This window comes from Propithecus coquereli, unplaced genomic scaffold (genome assembly GCF_000956105.1).
Source record: "Propithecus coquereli isolate 6110/MARCELLA unplaced genomic scaffold, Pcoq_1.0 Scaffold223, whole genome shotgun sequence".
Classification (NCBI taxonomy): Eukaryota; Metazoa; Chordata; class Mammalia; order Primates; family Indriidae; genus Propithecus; species Propithecus coquereli.
Genome location: NW_012147523.1, coordinates 3,406,489 through 3,421,605, shown reverse-complemented (window position 1 = coordinate 3,421,605; position 15,117 = coordinate 3,406,489). Strand labels below are relative to the sequence as shown.

The window sequence follows — 15,117 nt, the reverse complement described above, 5'->3', positions numbered from 1 at the left end:
TTGTGGCTTTTACTATTAGCAGTGGTGGTTGTCCTACACTCACTGTTACCATTTGCTGTTGTTACTAAACAATGGCTACATTGTATTAAGCACTTACCATGTGCTAGGCACCAGGCCAAATACTTTATAAGTCTTATTTCATTTCATTCTCATAACCTCTGAGAAACAGCATCATCCCATTGTACAGGTAAGTAAACTGAGGCATAGGAAGGTGAAGTAAGGTGCCCAAAGTCGCTATTCTAGTAAGTGACAAAGCTGAGACCCCAGCCTCACCCTCTTGGTACCAATGGTCATAACCATACCAGTCTCTTCCAGCAGCGGTCCCTAGCCTTTTTGGCACCAGGGACCAGTTTCATGGAAGACAATTTTTCCACAGATGGGGGTAGGGGGGCGAGGCGGAGCTCAGGCGGTGGTGCCAGTGATGGGGAGCGGCCGTAAATACAGATGAGGTTTTGCTCACTTCCCCACCACTCACTCCTGCTGTGCGACCCCCTGGTTCCTAAGTTTCATGAAGACCATTTTTCCATGGACCGGTACCAGTCCATGGCCCAGAGGTTGGGGACCGCAGCCTTACAGGAGCTGGGAGCATTCGTATTTATTGTCTCATCTGACGCTGCGGGGCATTATTATCTAGCTAGCTCCTTCGCCTGCTCTTAAGTCACATGTCGATCTGAACAGGCTTCAGCTACAAAGGGACTTCGTTGGCTTTTGTGGCACACGTGCAGGGATCTCAGACGTGGCTCCACACAGGGCTCACCTAGATCTGGTGTCCCCGTGTTGCCGTCCCTCCCCAGCAGGTTCTCTCCACGTGCTGTTCTTCCCCCGCATCAATTTCCTCCCACAGTGCCAGCTCCATCCCCTCCACGTAGCACCCCAGGGGGAACAAAGCTCTTCCTTCCTGGTATCCCAGCAAAAGGCCCAGCAACGAGGCTCATTTGGATCGTGGTCACTGTGGCTGGGGATGGAGGGGACGCTGCCCGGCTAGCCCCGGGGGAACCTAGGGAGGGCGGGTGAGAGGTTCTGTTCACGTGAGACCAGGACCGGGCTGATAGCGGGCGTCAGCCTGGCATCCCTGCTCTTGCGGGGCGGTGAGGGCCAGGCGGTGGAATCATGGCCTATGGCTAAAAGCAGGCCCTGGTCAGCTGGGCATCCTCTCCCGTCTGGATCTAGAGGAGGGAAATGCTGTCCTGTTCCTACCCTGGTGCCCCTGCAGAGCCTTTTAGGGCTGAAAAGTTAGGAGGGCAGGGCCCAACTTGCCCAGAAAATGTCATTCTGTAACTCCCACCTCTACCCCTAAAGGGAAGGTAGGTTGCCGTTGCTGGAGGACTGTGGAATTAACATTGTGTCCGAGCCGTCACTGTCTCTGTATCTCAACGGCTCTTCAAATAACCCTAGGAGTTAGGTACCACTATGACCTCAGTTTTCAGATTAGGAAATGAGTCTCAGACAGGTGAAGTGACTTTCCCAAGGTCACACACTGGGAGGTGGCAAAGCTGTGAATCAAGCCCAAGTCTGTCCCACTCCAAAGCCCAGCGGCTCTCACGAACATGGGCACAAAGCTCACCACAAAGAGTTTCCACTTTAAAGCAGCGCAGTGTCACCTTCCAGGTTTCTGGCTCTACTTCTTCAAGGCAAGAGCCAGGCTCAAACCCTGCCAGGAACAGTCTGTGATCCACCACATAAGAAACCAAAATATTTTTCTTGGTGCAGGTTTGAGGCTGATGCTCTGTTGGGGCCGGCCAAACTGATTCCAAGGTTGTGAGGACGGAATGTGTGGGAACCCCTGTGGAGACAGACCCGGGGGACAGCAGCCCTGGCAGCCCGGTGGGGCTGGTTCAAGAGAAGTCACGGGCATGGCAGGGCCACTCTAGGGGGCTGGCATGAGCAGGCTGACCCCCCTCACTGGGACTAGGTGTCCCCCACATGCCTCCTGAGCCCCACACGAGGAAAGCTGCCCAGCAGTGGGTCAGGGGTGCATATGCCACAGTCACCAGGCTCGCTCTGAACCCCAGCCCTGCCACGTGGTAGATAAGTGACCCCTAAACCTCTCCACGCTGGCGAGGAGCCCAGAGAGAGGCAGAGCTCAGGCCAGCCTGAGCCCCAGGAAGGGCTCGTTTCCAGGGACGGCCCATGACAGACACTGTTGTCATTCCTCTCTTCCTTGCTAACAGAAACCCAGTTTTGTTCATGGCAGCAGTAAGCCCAGCCCAGACAATAAATCCTAATTGGTCTAAGCCATTGTTTCTCAACTGCAGGTGAATTTACCCCTCAGGAAATTTCCAGAGACATCTGTGGTTGTCACAACTAGGAAAATACTCCCAGCGCCTAGTGGGTGGAGGCCAGGGGTACTGCTAAGCTAAACACCCGCAGTGCTCGACAAAGAGCTGATCCGCCCAAAATGTCACTAGTGCTGAGGCTGAGAAACGGTGGCAGCGGAAGCCAATCCTGTGCCCAGCTTCCCACCTCCCTTGCAGCTGGGGGATGCCTCGTGACCAGGAAATGGCCAGTGAGGCCCAGGAGCAGGTTGGCCACTGCTCCTCTGACAGAAGGGACAGAATGGCTGCTCTGCCATCCCTCCCCTCTCCTCCCCTGCACTCGGATACGATACCTGCAGCTGCGGGTGTCACCTCTGATGACAAGGTGTCCACATGTGGGAAAAAGGCCAAGATCGCAGTCCTGGTTCTGGTCCTGGTTCTGACTCTGTCCAGCCACTAAGTTGGTGCCTGCAGGCTCCACCCTTGCACATCTTGTTATAGAGAAAAATTAATTCCTATTTGTTTAAGTCACTCATATCACGTTATTCCATTACTTACAGACAAATACAATCCTAACAGATACAGAAGCTGTTAACAACAACAACAAAAAAAGAAAATGGAAGAAATTCACATTGCCCCAAAAATCTTAAAAAAGGAAAAAAGTGAAAGCCAAAATCCTTACCATGGCCTACAAGACCCCATATGATCCGGCCCCCCACATCCTCCCTGACCCTATTTCCTACTTCCCTCTGCATCACCCGCTCCTCTCCAGCCCCCTGCTGACCTTGGGCACAGCTGACCTTGGATGCGCCTCAGGGCCTGGTCTACACTGCACCCTCGGCCTGGATACTCCTCCTCAGCTCTCTGCCATGCATCTTTTATCCCGCAGGTCTCGGGGCTGCCCACCCCTTACCCAATGCCGTCTCCCACCCTCCACGCCCGCTTTTCCCCCAGCACTTACGTCGGAAATCGTCCTCTCGGTCTGCCTTTCTCTCCGTCCCTGCTTTCCCACGGAGTGTCAACCGCCTCCGCACGGCCACATCCCCAGTGCACGCGGCACTGCAGATGGGAAGCACTCAAATATTCGCTGAAGGGGGGAGGAAGGAAAACAGCCTTCTCTCCTTTCACAGTCTTTATTAATTCCATTTTCAAGATCACATCATATTAAAAAATTATCTAAAAAGTCCCCTCTGATAAATAATATATCTCTAATTTACAACCTTTTCTTGATTATATAAATGAACCAAGTCTTTTTAAAACAAATTCTGCCCAGTCCCTGGCAGTTTTAGCATGAGTCCGTGCTAGTTGAGTCCCGAGACTGCAGAACACCAGCCTTGACCTCGGCAGTCGGGCGCGTGGCGGATCAGTAACTCACACTCCGCATGCTGGCCACCGTGGAGGCCAGGCGAGGCGGAACGCCTTTGCTGGCCTGCCTATAATCCTCAGGCCTGGCCTTTAAGAGCGTCACGATGTTCTGGAGGGTGCGGGACGGCTGCAGGCCCAGGGCGTCCATCACATTGATCAGATAGTCTGTGGAGGGCGGAGGCGGAACAGACTCAGCACAAGCAAGACAGAGCCCCAGAAGGCCCCCCCGCCTGAGAAACAGAGAAGCTACCCCGCCAAGTCCCCAGATGCCGGGTGCCTGCTCTGCCGTCCAGCACTGGGCAAAGCTTTACTCAGAGGGTTCTTCTAACGGGGTCAAACCAGACTGTGAGTTTGATCTGAGTCCGGGAATTCTAAGTTGACAAAGGACTAACCAACATCATCCCCACCAACACACACACACACACATACTCTCACGTGCACACACCCCTCCAGCACCAGTCGGAAGACAAGCTGACCTCACTCAAAGCTTTGTACTGGGGACTCCTGGGTTCCCACCTGCCCCGCAGTGTCCCCGTGTATCCCACTGACCATGTGGAAAACCCCAAAGGCCAGGACACACAGCTGTGCTTGTCTGAGCAGCTGCCAAGACTTCCTGACAGTACCCCAGGGCCAGTACTGGACAGGGCCAGTGTCTGAGGCGGTGGCCTGGGACAATGCAGATTTCCACACTTCCCAGGTAACTCCCCAAGGCGCTGGGAGCACAGTTAGATACACAGCCCTGAGCTCACTGCAGACCAAGTCGACGAGGACCTCCAAGGGAGGATCCCAGGGCCCTGCCATTCTAGAAAGTGACCCCAGTGATTCTAACAGCAGGCAAGCTGGGGCGATGCAGGCATCGGGAGGGTAAATCGCGTGCAGCCAGGTGTGACCTCGGAGAAGTCCTTCCCCCGCCCACTAACACCAATGAGGCAGCGTGGTCAGGGGGTCAAATGGGACGACGGACACGAAAGTACCCAATGTGTCCTAGGTGGTCGATAAACGGGCGCTGCCCTCCCTGCCTCGGTCCTGGGCAGGTGCAACCCCAACCTGAGGGAGGCATCGAGGCTTTCTCCCCCTCCCTTGTCACACTCTGAAGGACTAGAGGACAGCACCACCCCGTGTGCCCCGCGCTGCTTTCTGATCACTGCACGGGTTCATCTCTTCTCTGTAACTAGAGTGGAGCTCCAGGCAAGGCCCGACTCTTCCCTCTCGTCTTCTTTCTGAGCCCAACTCAGGGCAGGGCCAGTAGGAGGTGTCCGCTCTGTCCTGGCTGGTTGACTGATGTCCAGCTTAGCACAAGCTACTCCCCAGGAAGGGAGCCACCAGTCGGGTACCTGCTCCTTCATAAGTGTCTCTGCAAAACTGTGAGCTCCGCTTGGCTATAGGCCAGGAGCTGCAAGCAGGGAGCCCTTGGTCTACCATGACATTTTTTTTTTTTTGTCCATCAGTGTTTCTTGTTCTGTTTGTATTAATGCTTAATCTGAACGTTCTTTCAGGTGGGCATGCGTTGCCACAGACCTTCCCACTCCCTATCGTCTTACACCCTGGTGGCTTCACGTATCAGCTTTACCTTCCCAGCCCTAACCTCACTCCTGTACGGTGTAAGCACAGGAAGTATAGGAGCTGTCAAAATCTCTGTGGCATCCCGTCTCCTTGATCTGCAGCTGCCACTCAGATGCTCAATCGACGTGAATGAGTAAATAATGAACCTGGACGGGGAGCTTAACAGGGAGGGAGAAATAACACGGACAATGGAAATCTAGGGGCAATCCCCGAATCTCACTTCACTCACTAGTTCCAGTTGGTTCTCTCCCCAGTGCTCCTGCCTGTACTAACGGGGCTATCAAGGCACATTTGAATCTCCTCCTCTCTCTCCTGTGAACTCTGTGCCCAGGGAAATGGCCCCAAAGCTGGCTGTTCCTCTGGTCACTGCTGAGAGCTGACTGTGGAATGAACAGGGGTCAGGAAATTGGGGCAGCTGGATTCTAGGCCTGGCTCCATCCGAACAGCTCTGGGACCCAGAGGAAGGTATTTCTAGTACATTCACTTCTAGTTGTTTTTCTGCAAAACAAGAGGCAGAAGCCAGTTGGGCCTGGCTTGGCCTGTGGTCACCCAGGTCAAAGCTCTGGCTGGGTCCCCAGGGAGCTGATCTTTAAGGCTTCTCCCCCCTTTCTTCTGACCACCCCAAGAGATGCCTGCGCTAAAGAACAGGTGAGTCGATGGAATGACTGCAGGGCTCCCTGTCAGCTGCAGAGCACAGCTGGGTGTGAGGCCTCCAGGCGAGGGCAGGCAGGAGCATGGGCACACACCCTCGCACTTGGGAGGCAGGATGCTCTTCTGATGGAGACCACGGAGCAACCTTTGCTGTGTGGCCATGTTACACAACTGCCCTGTGCCTGTTTCCTTATCAGTACGGTGGAGAGGAGAGTGCCTACCTCACAGGGGAGCTAGGACTGCACAAGAGGACAGGTGGGAGCGCTGGGTTGAGCGCCTAGCATGCCTGGTACGCAGTAAGAGCTCATTAAACACTGGCTGATGATTTTGATGTAAATGGCACCAGGCGGGGCCAGGCTGCGTCAATCACTTCACCTCCCATCACTGAAGCTCCTCTCAATGGTTCTCAACCTTGGTAGCCCATCGGAATCCCTGGGACCTTTCCCAAAGCACAGATGTCCGGGCTTCAACCCAGACTTGCTAAGTCAGGATCTCGGGGGTGGGGCCTGGAGAACCTGCAGTTTGAACCAGTTTCACAGCCAAATCCAAAGCCGAAGTTCAGGGGAGAAGGGAGATGCGATTTCTGCAGGGCAAAAGGGGAGTGGCAGAGGTAAGAGCAGAGGTAAGAGCTGCCCCCCCACTTCCTGTCCCACGGGGACCCACCGATGTCGGTGGCCAGCTGCTTGGTGGAGTGTGGGGTCAGCTCGGGGATCTGGAGGATCACGTCGCAGTAGGTCTGCATCGTGGCTCTGGCGATGGAGCCCAGCCAGTTGTCGGCCATGTTGTCCAGCTCAGGCAAGTCATCCCCTGAAAAGGGAAAGAAGGTCACCAAGGAAATGCAGAATCTGCTCAGCACAAATGCACCCCTCTGGGTGACCTGGCCCACAGTAGGTGCTGTATGCACAAACATGCCAGGGAGCTTACGGTCCCCATGAGAAACCCAGGAAACAGACAATAGTTAAATCTTAGGTCAACTGGTATTATCTAAAGGAAATGAGGATTCAGGAAAGGAAGCAATCAGGTTAGTAACTTAAGAGTCCCCAAGGGCCTGGGAACTGAGTGCAGCCAGGCAGGCTGGGATTTCTGCAGATAGGAAGGTCAGCGAGGGAGAGGGTGGGCGAGCAGGCGCAGGTGGGGCAGGAGGATGCCCGCCTGCAGCCAGGAGGCAGAGCAGCAACAGTCAAGACACAGACGCCACATGAGAATGGAGACTTGAGTTCAAGGCTGACTTCCCCACTAAGCAACGGGGGGGGGTCACCTAACATCCCTGTTTTTCACCTGTAAAATAGAGAGGTAAGAGCAGCCCTGGCTTTACAGGGCCACCGCGGAAATTAAGCTAGAGAATGCACATGAGGCCCTGGGCGTGGGGCCCACACACATTTAGTGCGTGACACGTGGCAGCTACCAGTGCTGGAATGACCATGCGGAGGGGTAGGTGTGTGTAGGGAGCGGTGGGAAATGAACTCTTGGGGGAGGCGGGCTGGGGCATGGAGGGCACCCTGAGAATCACGTGGACCCCATGTTGCAGGAGACAGGGAACAAGTGTAGGTTCTCAGCAAGGCTGTGACGTGACAAGCCCAAACAGGGGAGCCAGTCAGGTGGTGGCAGGTGCAGGGGGAGATCGAGCAGACACCAGGGCAAGAGCCAGACGGGCCTGGCCTCCTAGGGAAGAGAGGCCGCCTGGCAGCAGGAATGGGAAGAGGGGGAGAAATGGGAGCAGCATTAAACCAAAGTATGAGGCCCGGCAGTGAAGAAGAATACGCTTAGAAGATGAGGGAAATCCTACTACTGCTGCCACTACTGCTGAAAATAATATGGAATGTACAGTAACGTGGAAAATGCCATCTGCACAGAGAGCAGAGCCAGAGGGCACATGAGAAAATGGAAGTAACAGTGTGTTATGTTTTTTTTCTTTTTAAGTTGTGACCTTGTTCTTGATATAGCATCTGTACAACAAATGTAAATCAGAAGGGTAAAAAAACAAAACAGTGTTTGGTGATAAAGTAGCCCAAGGATAATAGCGTGTAATCTTGGTTTCCAACCTGGAAACTGACAATGGGACTGGTTGTCACGTGGCCGGAAACACAGCTCTGGCGGGGCAGCTGGGTTGGGAGAGAACCCTCCTTCCTGCTGACTCTGGTTGGTAGAAGAACCCAGAAAAGGCTGAACAGACCAGAGGCCAAATACCGAGCTTTGAGAGTTGCTGGATAGAGATGAAAGCTGATGACATAAAAATGGACAAAAAGGAGAAATGAAAACGAGGAAGAGCCCAAGGCTGGAGCCTCAGGAGACGCTCAGGGTCGAGGGGGAGGAGGCGCCACACTGGACACAGAGGATGACGGGCAGTCATTTGTTAACTGCATAAATCCTGATTTACTGAGGACCTGCTGGGTCCGTGGCTGCTCTGGGTGCTGGTACTGGGTGGCCCTGGCATTAATGCACTCTCTGGCCCGGGGAGAAAGAAGGCACGGCTCCGGCACAGCGCGATTACGGCTTGTTCAAAGACCAAGTGAGCACGGAATTGGGAGCAAGTACCTTCGCTCCAGGTGGCTGAGAAAGGGCAGAGACAAAGGGGCTGTTTGCCAAATGCACATGAGGAAAAAGAATGTTCTGAGCAGAGAGCACCAAAAATTGTTTTGAAAAAGTGTCCATGATAACAACTTCTATGACATGATCCTGTTTATGAAAAAGTACATGTGTACAGGCACTACAGACACGCAGAGAAAGATGCATGGGATGAAATGGCACCAGTGATTATCTCAGGGTGGCAGATTCTCAATCAGAGAAAAAGGCAAGCTGTTTTAAGATTAAGGAAAAGACCTCAGTGGCTGGAATGTGAGTGTGGGCTCAGGAGAGGAAGGAGGGTGGACGAGAGAACAGGAGACGAGGCTGCAAGCACTTCCTGAGCCAGGGAAGAGTTTGAGTTTTTTTTTTTTGAGACAGAGTCTCACTTTGTTACCCGGGCTAGATGCCGTGGTGTCAGCCTAGCTCACAGCAACCTCAAACTCCTGGGCTCAAGCGATTCTACTGCCTCAGCCTCCCGAGTAGCTGGGACTACAGGCATGCGCCACCATGCCCGGCTAATTTTTTCTATATATTTTTAGCTGTCCAATTAATTTCTTTCTATTTTTGGTAGAGACGGGGTCTCGCTCTTGCTCAGGCTGGTTTCGAACTCCTGAGCTCAAACAATCTGCCCGCCTCAGCCTCCCAGAGTGCTAGGATTACAGGCGTGAGCCACCGCACCCGGCCAGGAGTTTGAGTTTGATCCTGTAGCTTCTGGGGGGGGCCATCAGAGGTTTTTAAGCAGGCAAGGAACAATTAGTCAAAGGGTGAGGACAGAAACCAATAAATGGAAGCAAAATAGATAGACCGCAGGAAAGAAAAGAAATCTCAAGAAGGAAGGGGTTAAAAAGGCCAGGCATGAGCATGTGGAGAAAGGGGAACCTCGTACCCTGTTGGAGGGAATGTAAAGTAGTGCAACCACTATGGAGAGCAGCATGGAGGCTCCTCAAAAAACTAAAAACAGAACTACCACACTGCTGGCTATATATCCAAACAAGGGGAATACAGTATATGGAAAAGACATCTGCACTCCCGCGTTAACTGCAGCACTATTCACAATAGCCAAAATTTGGAATCAACCCAAGTGGCCATCAGTGGATGAATGGATCAAGAAATTGTGCTACATATACACAATGGAATATCATATAGCCACAAAAAGAATGAAATCCTGCCATTTGCAACACCATGGATGGAACTGGAGAACATTATGTTAAGTGAAATAAGCCAAGCACAGAAAGACAAATCTTGCATGTTCTCACTCATATGTACGAACTAAATATTAAAAACAATTGATCCCATGAAGACAGAGAGTAGAACAGAGGCTGGGAAGGGTAGCAAGGAGGAGGGACTAAAGTGGGGATGGTTAATGGGTGCAAAAATATGGTTAGATAGTTAGATAGAATAGACAGTATCTGATAGCACAACAAAGTGACTATAATCAACAATAAGTTAGGATTTACTATAAAACATATCTCACTTTGTGTTGGAATGTTCCTAACACAAAGAAATGATAAATGCCTGAGGTGACAGACACCCCAACTACCCTGATTTGATTAATTCACACTGTATGCCTATATCAAAACATCACATGTACCCTATAAAAATATATAACTATTATGTACACATAATAATTAAATTTTTTTTTTTTTAAAAGAGCCAGGCAGATGAAGTACCAGGCTCAGGAACAGTTCAGCTTTTGCATTTGATTTTGGGAATCGCCTGACCATAACTGCTTTCAAGGCAGCCTCTACCTGAGTCACACTCCGGACAGGGCTGGTTCTTCCCCAGGGTGGGTTTTCCCTGTGGCTCCACCATATAGCAGCAATAGCTCTTGATCAGATGAGTCTCGGAGCCTGACCACCCAGAACAGGAGCTCCTCCGCTGGCCCCTGACCCAGGCCCGCAATGCACAGGAGAGCCCGCACCAGGCTCGACACCCACACCCGGCAGCACCGTCAACCTCAACTCAGAATCACACCCCCACCGCAGCTGGTGGCCTCCTCCAATGCACCTCCCGCCTCACTGCCAGCCAAAACTCGGTTCACTCAAAAAGAGAACCACGATAAGGACACAGACCTGAGTTTTCCTGCAAACGACTCTGCCATAACCCGTTTGGGGGTGTGGGTGTGTGTGTGTGTGTGTGTGTGTGTGTGTGGGTGTGTGTGTGGCCAAGGTAGGAGAATGGCTTGAGGCCAAGAATTCAAGACCAGCGTGTGTGTGTGTGTGTGTGTGTGTGTGTGTGTGTGTGGCCAAGGTAGGAGAATGGCTTGAGGCCAAGAATTCAAGACCAGCCTGGGCAACATAGTGAGACCCTGTCTCTACAAAAAATACAAAAAAAAAAATAGTTGGGTAGGTTGGCACACACCTGTAGTCCCAGCTACTTGGGAGACTGAGGCAGGAGGATCGCTTGAGCCCAGGAGTTTGAGGTTGCAGTGAGCTATGATGACGCCACTGCACTCTAACCCAGGCAACAGAGTGAGACTCTGTCTCAAAAAATAAATAGATAAATAAACATAGACTATTTTAAAATTATGGTATATACATTGTTTTTAGACAGAATGCTATTATACGCTTAATAGACTGAAGTATAAACATAACTTTATATGCACTGGGAAAGTGTGTCTCTCACTTTATTGCTATATTCACTTTATTGCAATGGTATGGAAACAAACCTACAATATCTAAGGCATGCCTATATTTTTGTGCTTTGGTATTTGACACTGAAGGCTTCTTATTATAGGTTCACTGTGGGATCTACCTTTCATCGGTATAAAAGAATCATTTTGGTCCCATCTACTATTTTTTTTTCTTTTGATTTTCTACTTTATATCATTTTTTAAATGCATGCATCACTTTGGAAAACGTTTCTAAAAGGCTCCAATGAAAGAAAACAACTGATTTTCTTCAAGTACTTTGAGCTACCAGGCAGAAAGGCACAAAGCTATCCCACTTGATACAGTTTCGCACATAGATTTTAATAATTTAGAGAAACTACATGATTTACATATCAGGAGGTACATTTTTCTAGGCGCCAACCAAAACGCTGGAGGAATCTAGGAGTACAGCTGTAATGCAAAGATACTAACCGGCACCAAAAATTCTCTCACTGATTAATGTTTAATGTAAACACATGAGACAACAGAAATAGCTCATCACCTCCTGTAGTGCGCAGATATCCGTAGGTGGTAATGCCAGGGACCACCATGGGCCTGCTCCCAACACAAACGCCCACTCATGCATTCACAGTCACACACACGTACGAAGTCACACTCGTGTGCTACACACAGCTGCGCATGTACATATACCTCCACATGTGTGCAAGCAACCACACATGCATACACATTCAGACACACACATGCATGTGCAAAATCACACACACAAAGGTGAGTGTACACACATGGAGCATCTCCACAAGGCTGTCTCAGGACACTCCACGAGTTTCTCAGGAAACTTCTGCTGGACACCATGACTGCTTACTCCCTCCCAGCCAGCGGGGCTGGGGATCATTCCCACAGAAAGAGAAATTATCCACCGTGTAGAGTCAAGAATTGGCCCTCATAACACCATGACTTTATCTCTTTGCTACAGTCCTGCCTCCGCTTACCAACAGACTATCCTAAATGTCAAGTTCACATGTGGGGACCTGTGTACTGGTCTTTATCAGCTGACTCACCACGGATAACCATGAACAAGATTTGAAATAATAGTTTCCCCTGCAAGGGCTTCAGTGAGCCTTAGAGTCGAGGGTCGCCTGCAGGAGCTACTCGGTTGTGCTCATTATCATCGGGGCAGGGAGCCTGGGTAGCTCACGCTCTCAGACCATAATACATGGATAAGGGAAGAGCAGCCTGGGGCAAGAGAGGGATAAGTGAGAGAGAATTAAGTTGGCGTTAAGCAGGAGACCAGGGCAGATGGAAAGACGGGAGGTTAGGCTGGTGCTGGGAGTTCCCCTGCCTCGGGGATCAGCTACCCACAGGACCTGCAAGGAAGGAGTAGCACGGCACCCCCTTGAGCCAGGCAACACTCCATGAGAAAGGCATCCCCAGACTGTGCCCCTGGGTGTCACCTTCCCTATCCTTTCCTGGTCTGTGACCTCGAGATGCCTCCCAACACCTCTTGCCTCTGATTTCTTGTTTCCTAACCTTGGCTTGATTTTTAACTCTTTTATAAACCTGTTTGTTATAGGTAAGGTGCTGCATGCAAAGTACACGAAATTGAACTCAAACAGCTTCATTCTTTTTTTTCTGGCACAGATAGGTTCCAAAGATCCAGCACAAGTAATCCTCAGGCTTAGCAGAGGACCATGAGTGTCACCCCGACATTCTGTCACGCTATCAAGACTTAGCAGCAACGTGCCCTGCTCCCTACTCCAAGCTCAGTAAGCTACACGTACCAAGGAGTAGGGATTGAGAAAACAAATATAGAGCAAATTGCAGACACCTAATCCTGACACATCACTTGGCTGAACTTTGGCAGCAAAAGCCCAAGGAACACAGACTTATGGTTTTGTGGATATAGACATTGCCCTGTGGTCCAAAGGATGTGTCTCTGTGGCAGAGGGGAACCTGTAACAGTGGGTATCGTCTTGATTTCATCACTTGCTTCCAGATTTCTGGAAGTTTTGGTATGACAGCTAAATGCTAGGGCCTAGTTTTTGCTGGCACTGTGGGTAGATTTGACATTCCTTTGTCCACCAGGTAGAACCAGTGTATAAATGGAAAATTTGTATTTTAAATTTTCCTGGCTGATATTATTGAAATTGTGTAGATGCTTCTTCTAGCGGGTAGAGGTGGGGAATAACTATAAGTTGTTAAAGCTGGATTTCTAAGCACGATGTTTATTTCTTGTGGCAAACTATGTGGATGTTGATTCCTTGTATCGGTCTAATGGTTAAGCGCACATCCTGGGGGACTTCTTAGGGACTCATGGGAGGGTGGAGGCAGGGGAGAGAATCCGAAGGAAATGCACAACCTTCTCTCAGGTAGAGAGGGTCTGGGCAGAGGCCTGGGTCACCCAAAGGGCAACTCGTCCTGGGGTCCAGTCTGGTCGTGGGCTTGCCCAGGGAAGACCTTTCAGCTTATCCCCACATGGGAGAGTCCCCCACTCTGCTCCTACACTGGAACAACGTGGCCTCTTCTTCTCCAATCTGGGATCCCCTTCAGCCCTCCTCCCTCCTGCCTCTGGGGCCCCCATACATGCTCAGCCCACAGGTGACTCTTCCATCCTTGCTCTCACCTCATATCCTCACCTCCTGTCCTCATCCTCTTGCACTCGGTACCTTCGTTTGTTGTTTCTCTTATCCCCTCTCCTGTCTCTCATGCCCCATTCAAGCTTCTTCCTGCCCGCATCTCCCTCTCTCAGTCCCACGCAGGTTCAGGGAGGCCTGATTACAGCTCCCCGGAAGGCAGCGTGAGCCCCTTACCCAGGCACAACCGGCCTCAGCGGTGCCCTGCTTGGCTGTGCTTACTGTCTTTGGTTTCAATTAGACTTCATCCAGTAGCAATGCAATCACCTTGCTTTCTTTTTATTTGCATTTACATAGGATGTTTTTTAGCATCCCTTGATTTTTAACCTTTTAATATGATTTTATCTTTAGTGTAGTTAACTCCCTTTTGAGGTGCTGAATCTTTTACATATCAAGTGATTTTGTTTCCTTTGCTCGACCTTACAGAGAGGCAGGCTTATAATACACAATATTAGGAATTAAGGTGATTTTTGATCAGCGAGTGTGTGGTTCCTGTTCAAATCTGTCAGGCCCAGATAATGAGAAAAATAAAAAAATTTAACTTATTGTATCTTTGCCTTGTTCGTTTGGCGATCCAAGAGTCTTGGGGAGTCCAGAGCAAGCTATAGCCAGAGACATCAGACAGGATATGTTACCTCTCTGCTTTAGAGTTTGTTTTTAACCTCACTGGCAAAACTGTTCTTATAAGGTGTCACTTGTGGCATGTGACCTACAGAGGGGGCAGCAGAGAGAAAGTGAGGCCAGCAGGACCCTTGCCCTGTAAGTTTGCTTCTCCTACCAAGTGCCTATGACCCCAGGCCCTCTTGCCACTCTCACCAGCCGAGGCGCTGGTGGAGCTCACTGCAGGAATCCCTGCCCTCCTCCCCAGGGCTACTCTGCATACTGTGAAACAAAGTCAGGACAGCTCTTTCCCTAAGTCAGCCTGGCCAGGACTGTGTCCTGCAGAAGTTCCTCAGAGGGTACAAGAGGTAGGCCCTGATCTTTCTTAGTATCTATTTTATATTTTGACAACTATTTCAGTGGGAGCTTGGAGAGAGGTGTGTGTTGAGAGCTGTGGGTGTTAAGAACAAACATGTAAATCACATCGAGTCCACTGCAAGTGCTGTGACTCCCTGGTCCTTCCTCACCTTGCTCAGGAGGAAACGGCAGCTTTCCGGCGTGCAATGCCAGCTCCAAGGCGGAGTCCTCCTGAGTCACAAATGGTTCAAGATTCAGGGGCAGGGACATGATATACTGCCCAATCTGAAACAAAAGAAAGCACTGTTAGCCTGGTATTATGCATACAGGTAATTACTTCCTGTGGTACATTTGTGTGAAGGCAAATGGTGGAGACAAAATTGCTAGACCTGGGGCCCCCCCAGTTTTGTTTTTGCAGCATGTGGCAATACTGATTATGGTAGTACCTTAAAAAAAAAACCATTGGCAGGCCGGGCGCGGTGGCTCACGCCTGTAATCCTAGCACTCTGGGAGGTCGAGG

The 15,117-nt window shown here is 50.8% G+C and overlaps 1 protein-coding gene across 2 annotated transcripts in view; it reads right to left on the bottom strand.

The window, feature by feature from the left end:
- Window positions 1-3,402: 3,402 nt before the first annotated feature.
- The window catches only part of COG7 (component of oligomeric golgi complex 7), a 58,430-nt gene continuing 46,715 nt past the window's right edge, over window positions 3,403-15,117 (bottom strand). The window contains exons 15-17 of one of the 2 annotated variants that reach the window (XM_012644996.1): window positions 14,768-14,882; window positions 6,498-6,641; window positions 3,403-3,785 (exon numbers count right to left, since the gene is read on the bottom strand). In XM_012644996.1, the coding sequence (XP_012500450.1) occupies window positions 3,619-3,785; window positions 6,498-6,641; window positions 14,768-14,882 (426 nt within the window). In that variant the 3' untranslated portion in view covers window positions 3,403-3,618. Of the gene's footprint in view, window positions 3,786-6,355; window positions 6,418-6,497; window positions 6,642-14,767; window positions 14,883-15,117 lie in introns of those variants that run through there. The other variant, XM_012644997.1, reaches the window with a different exon arrangement.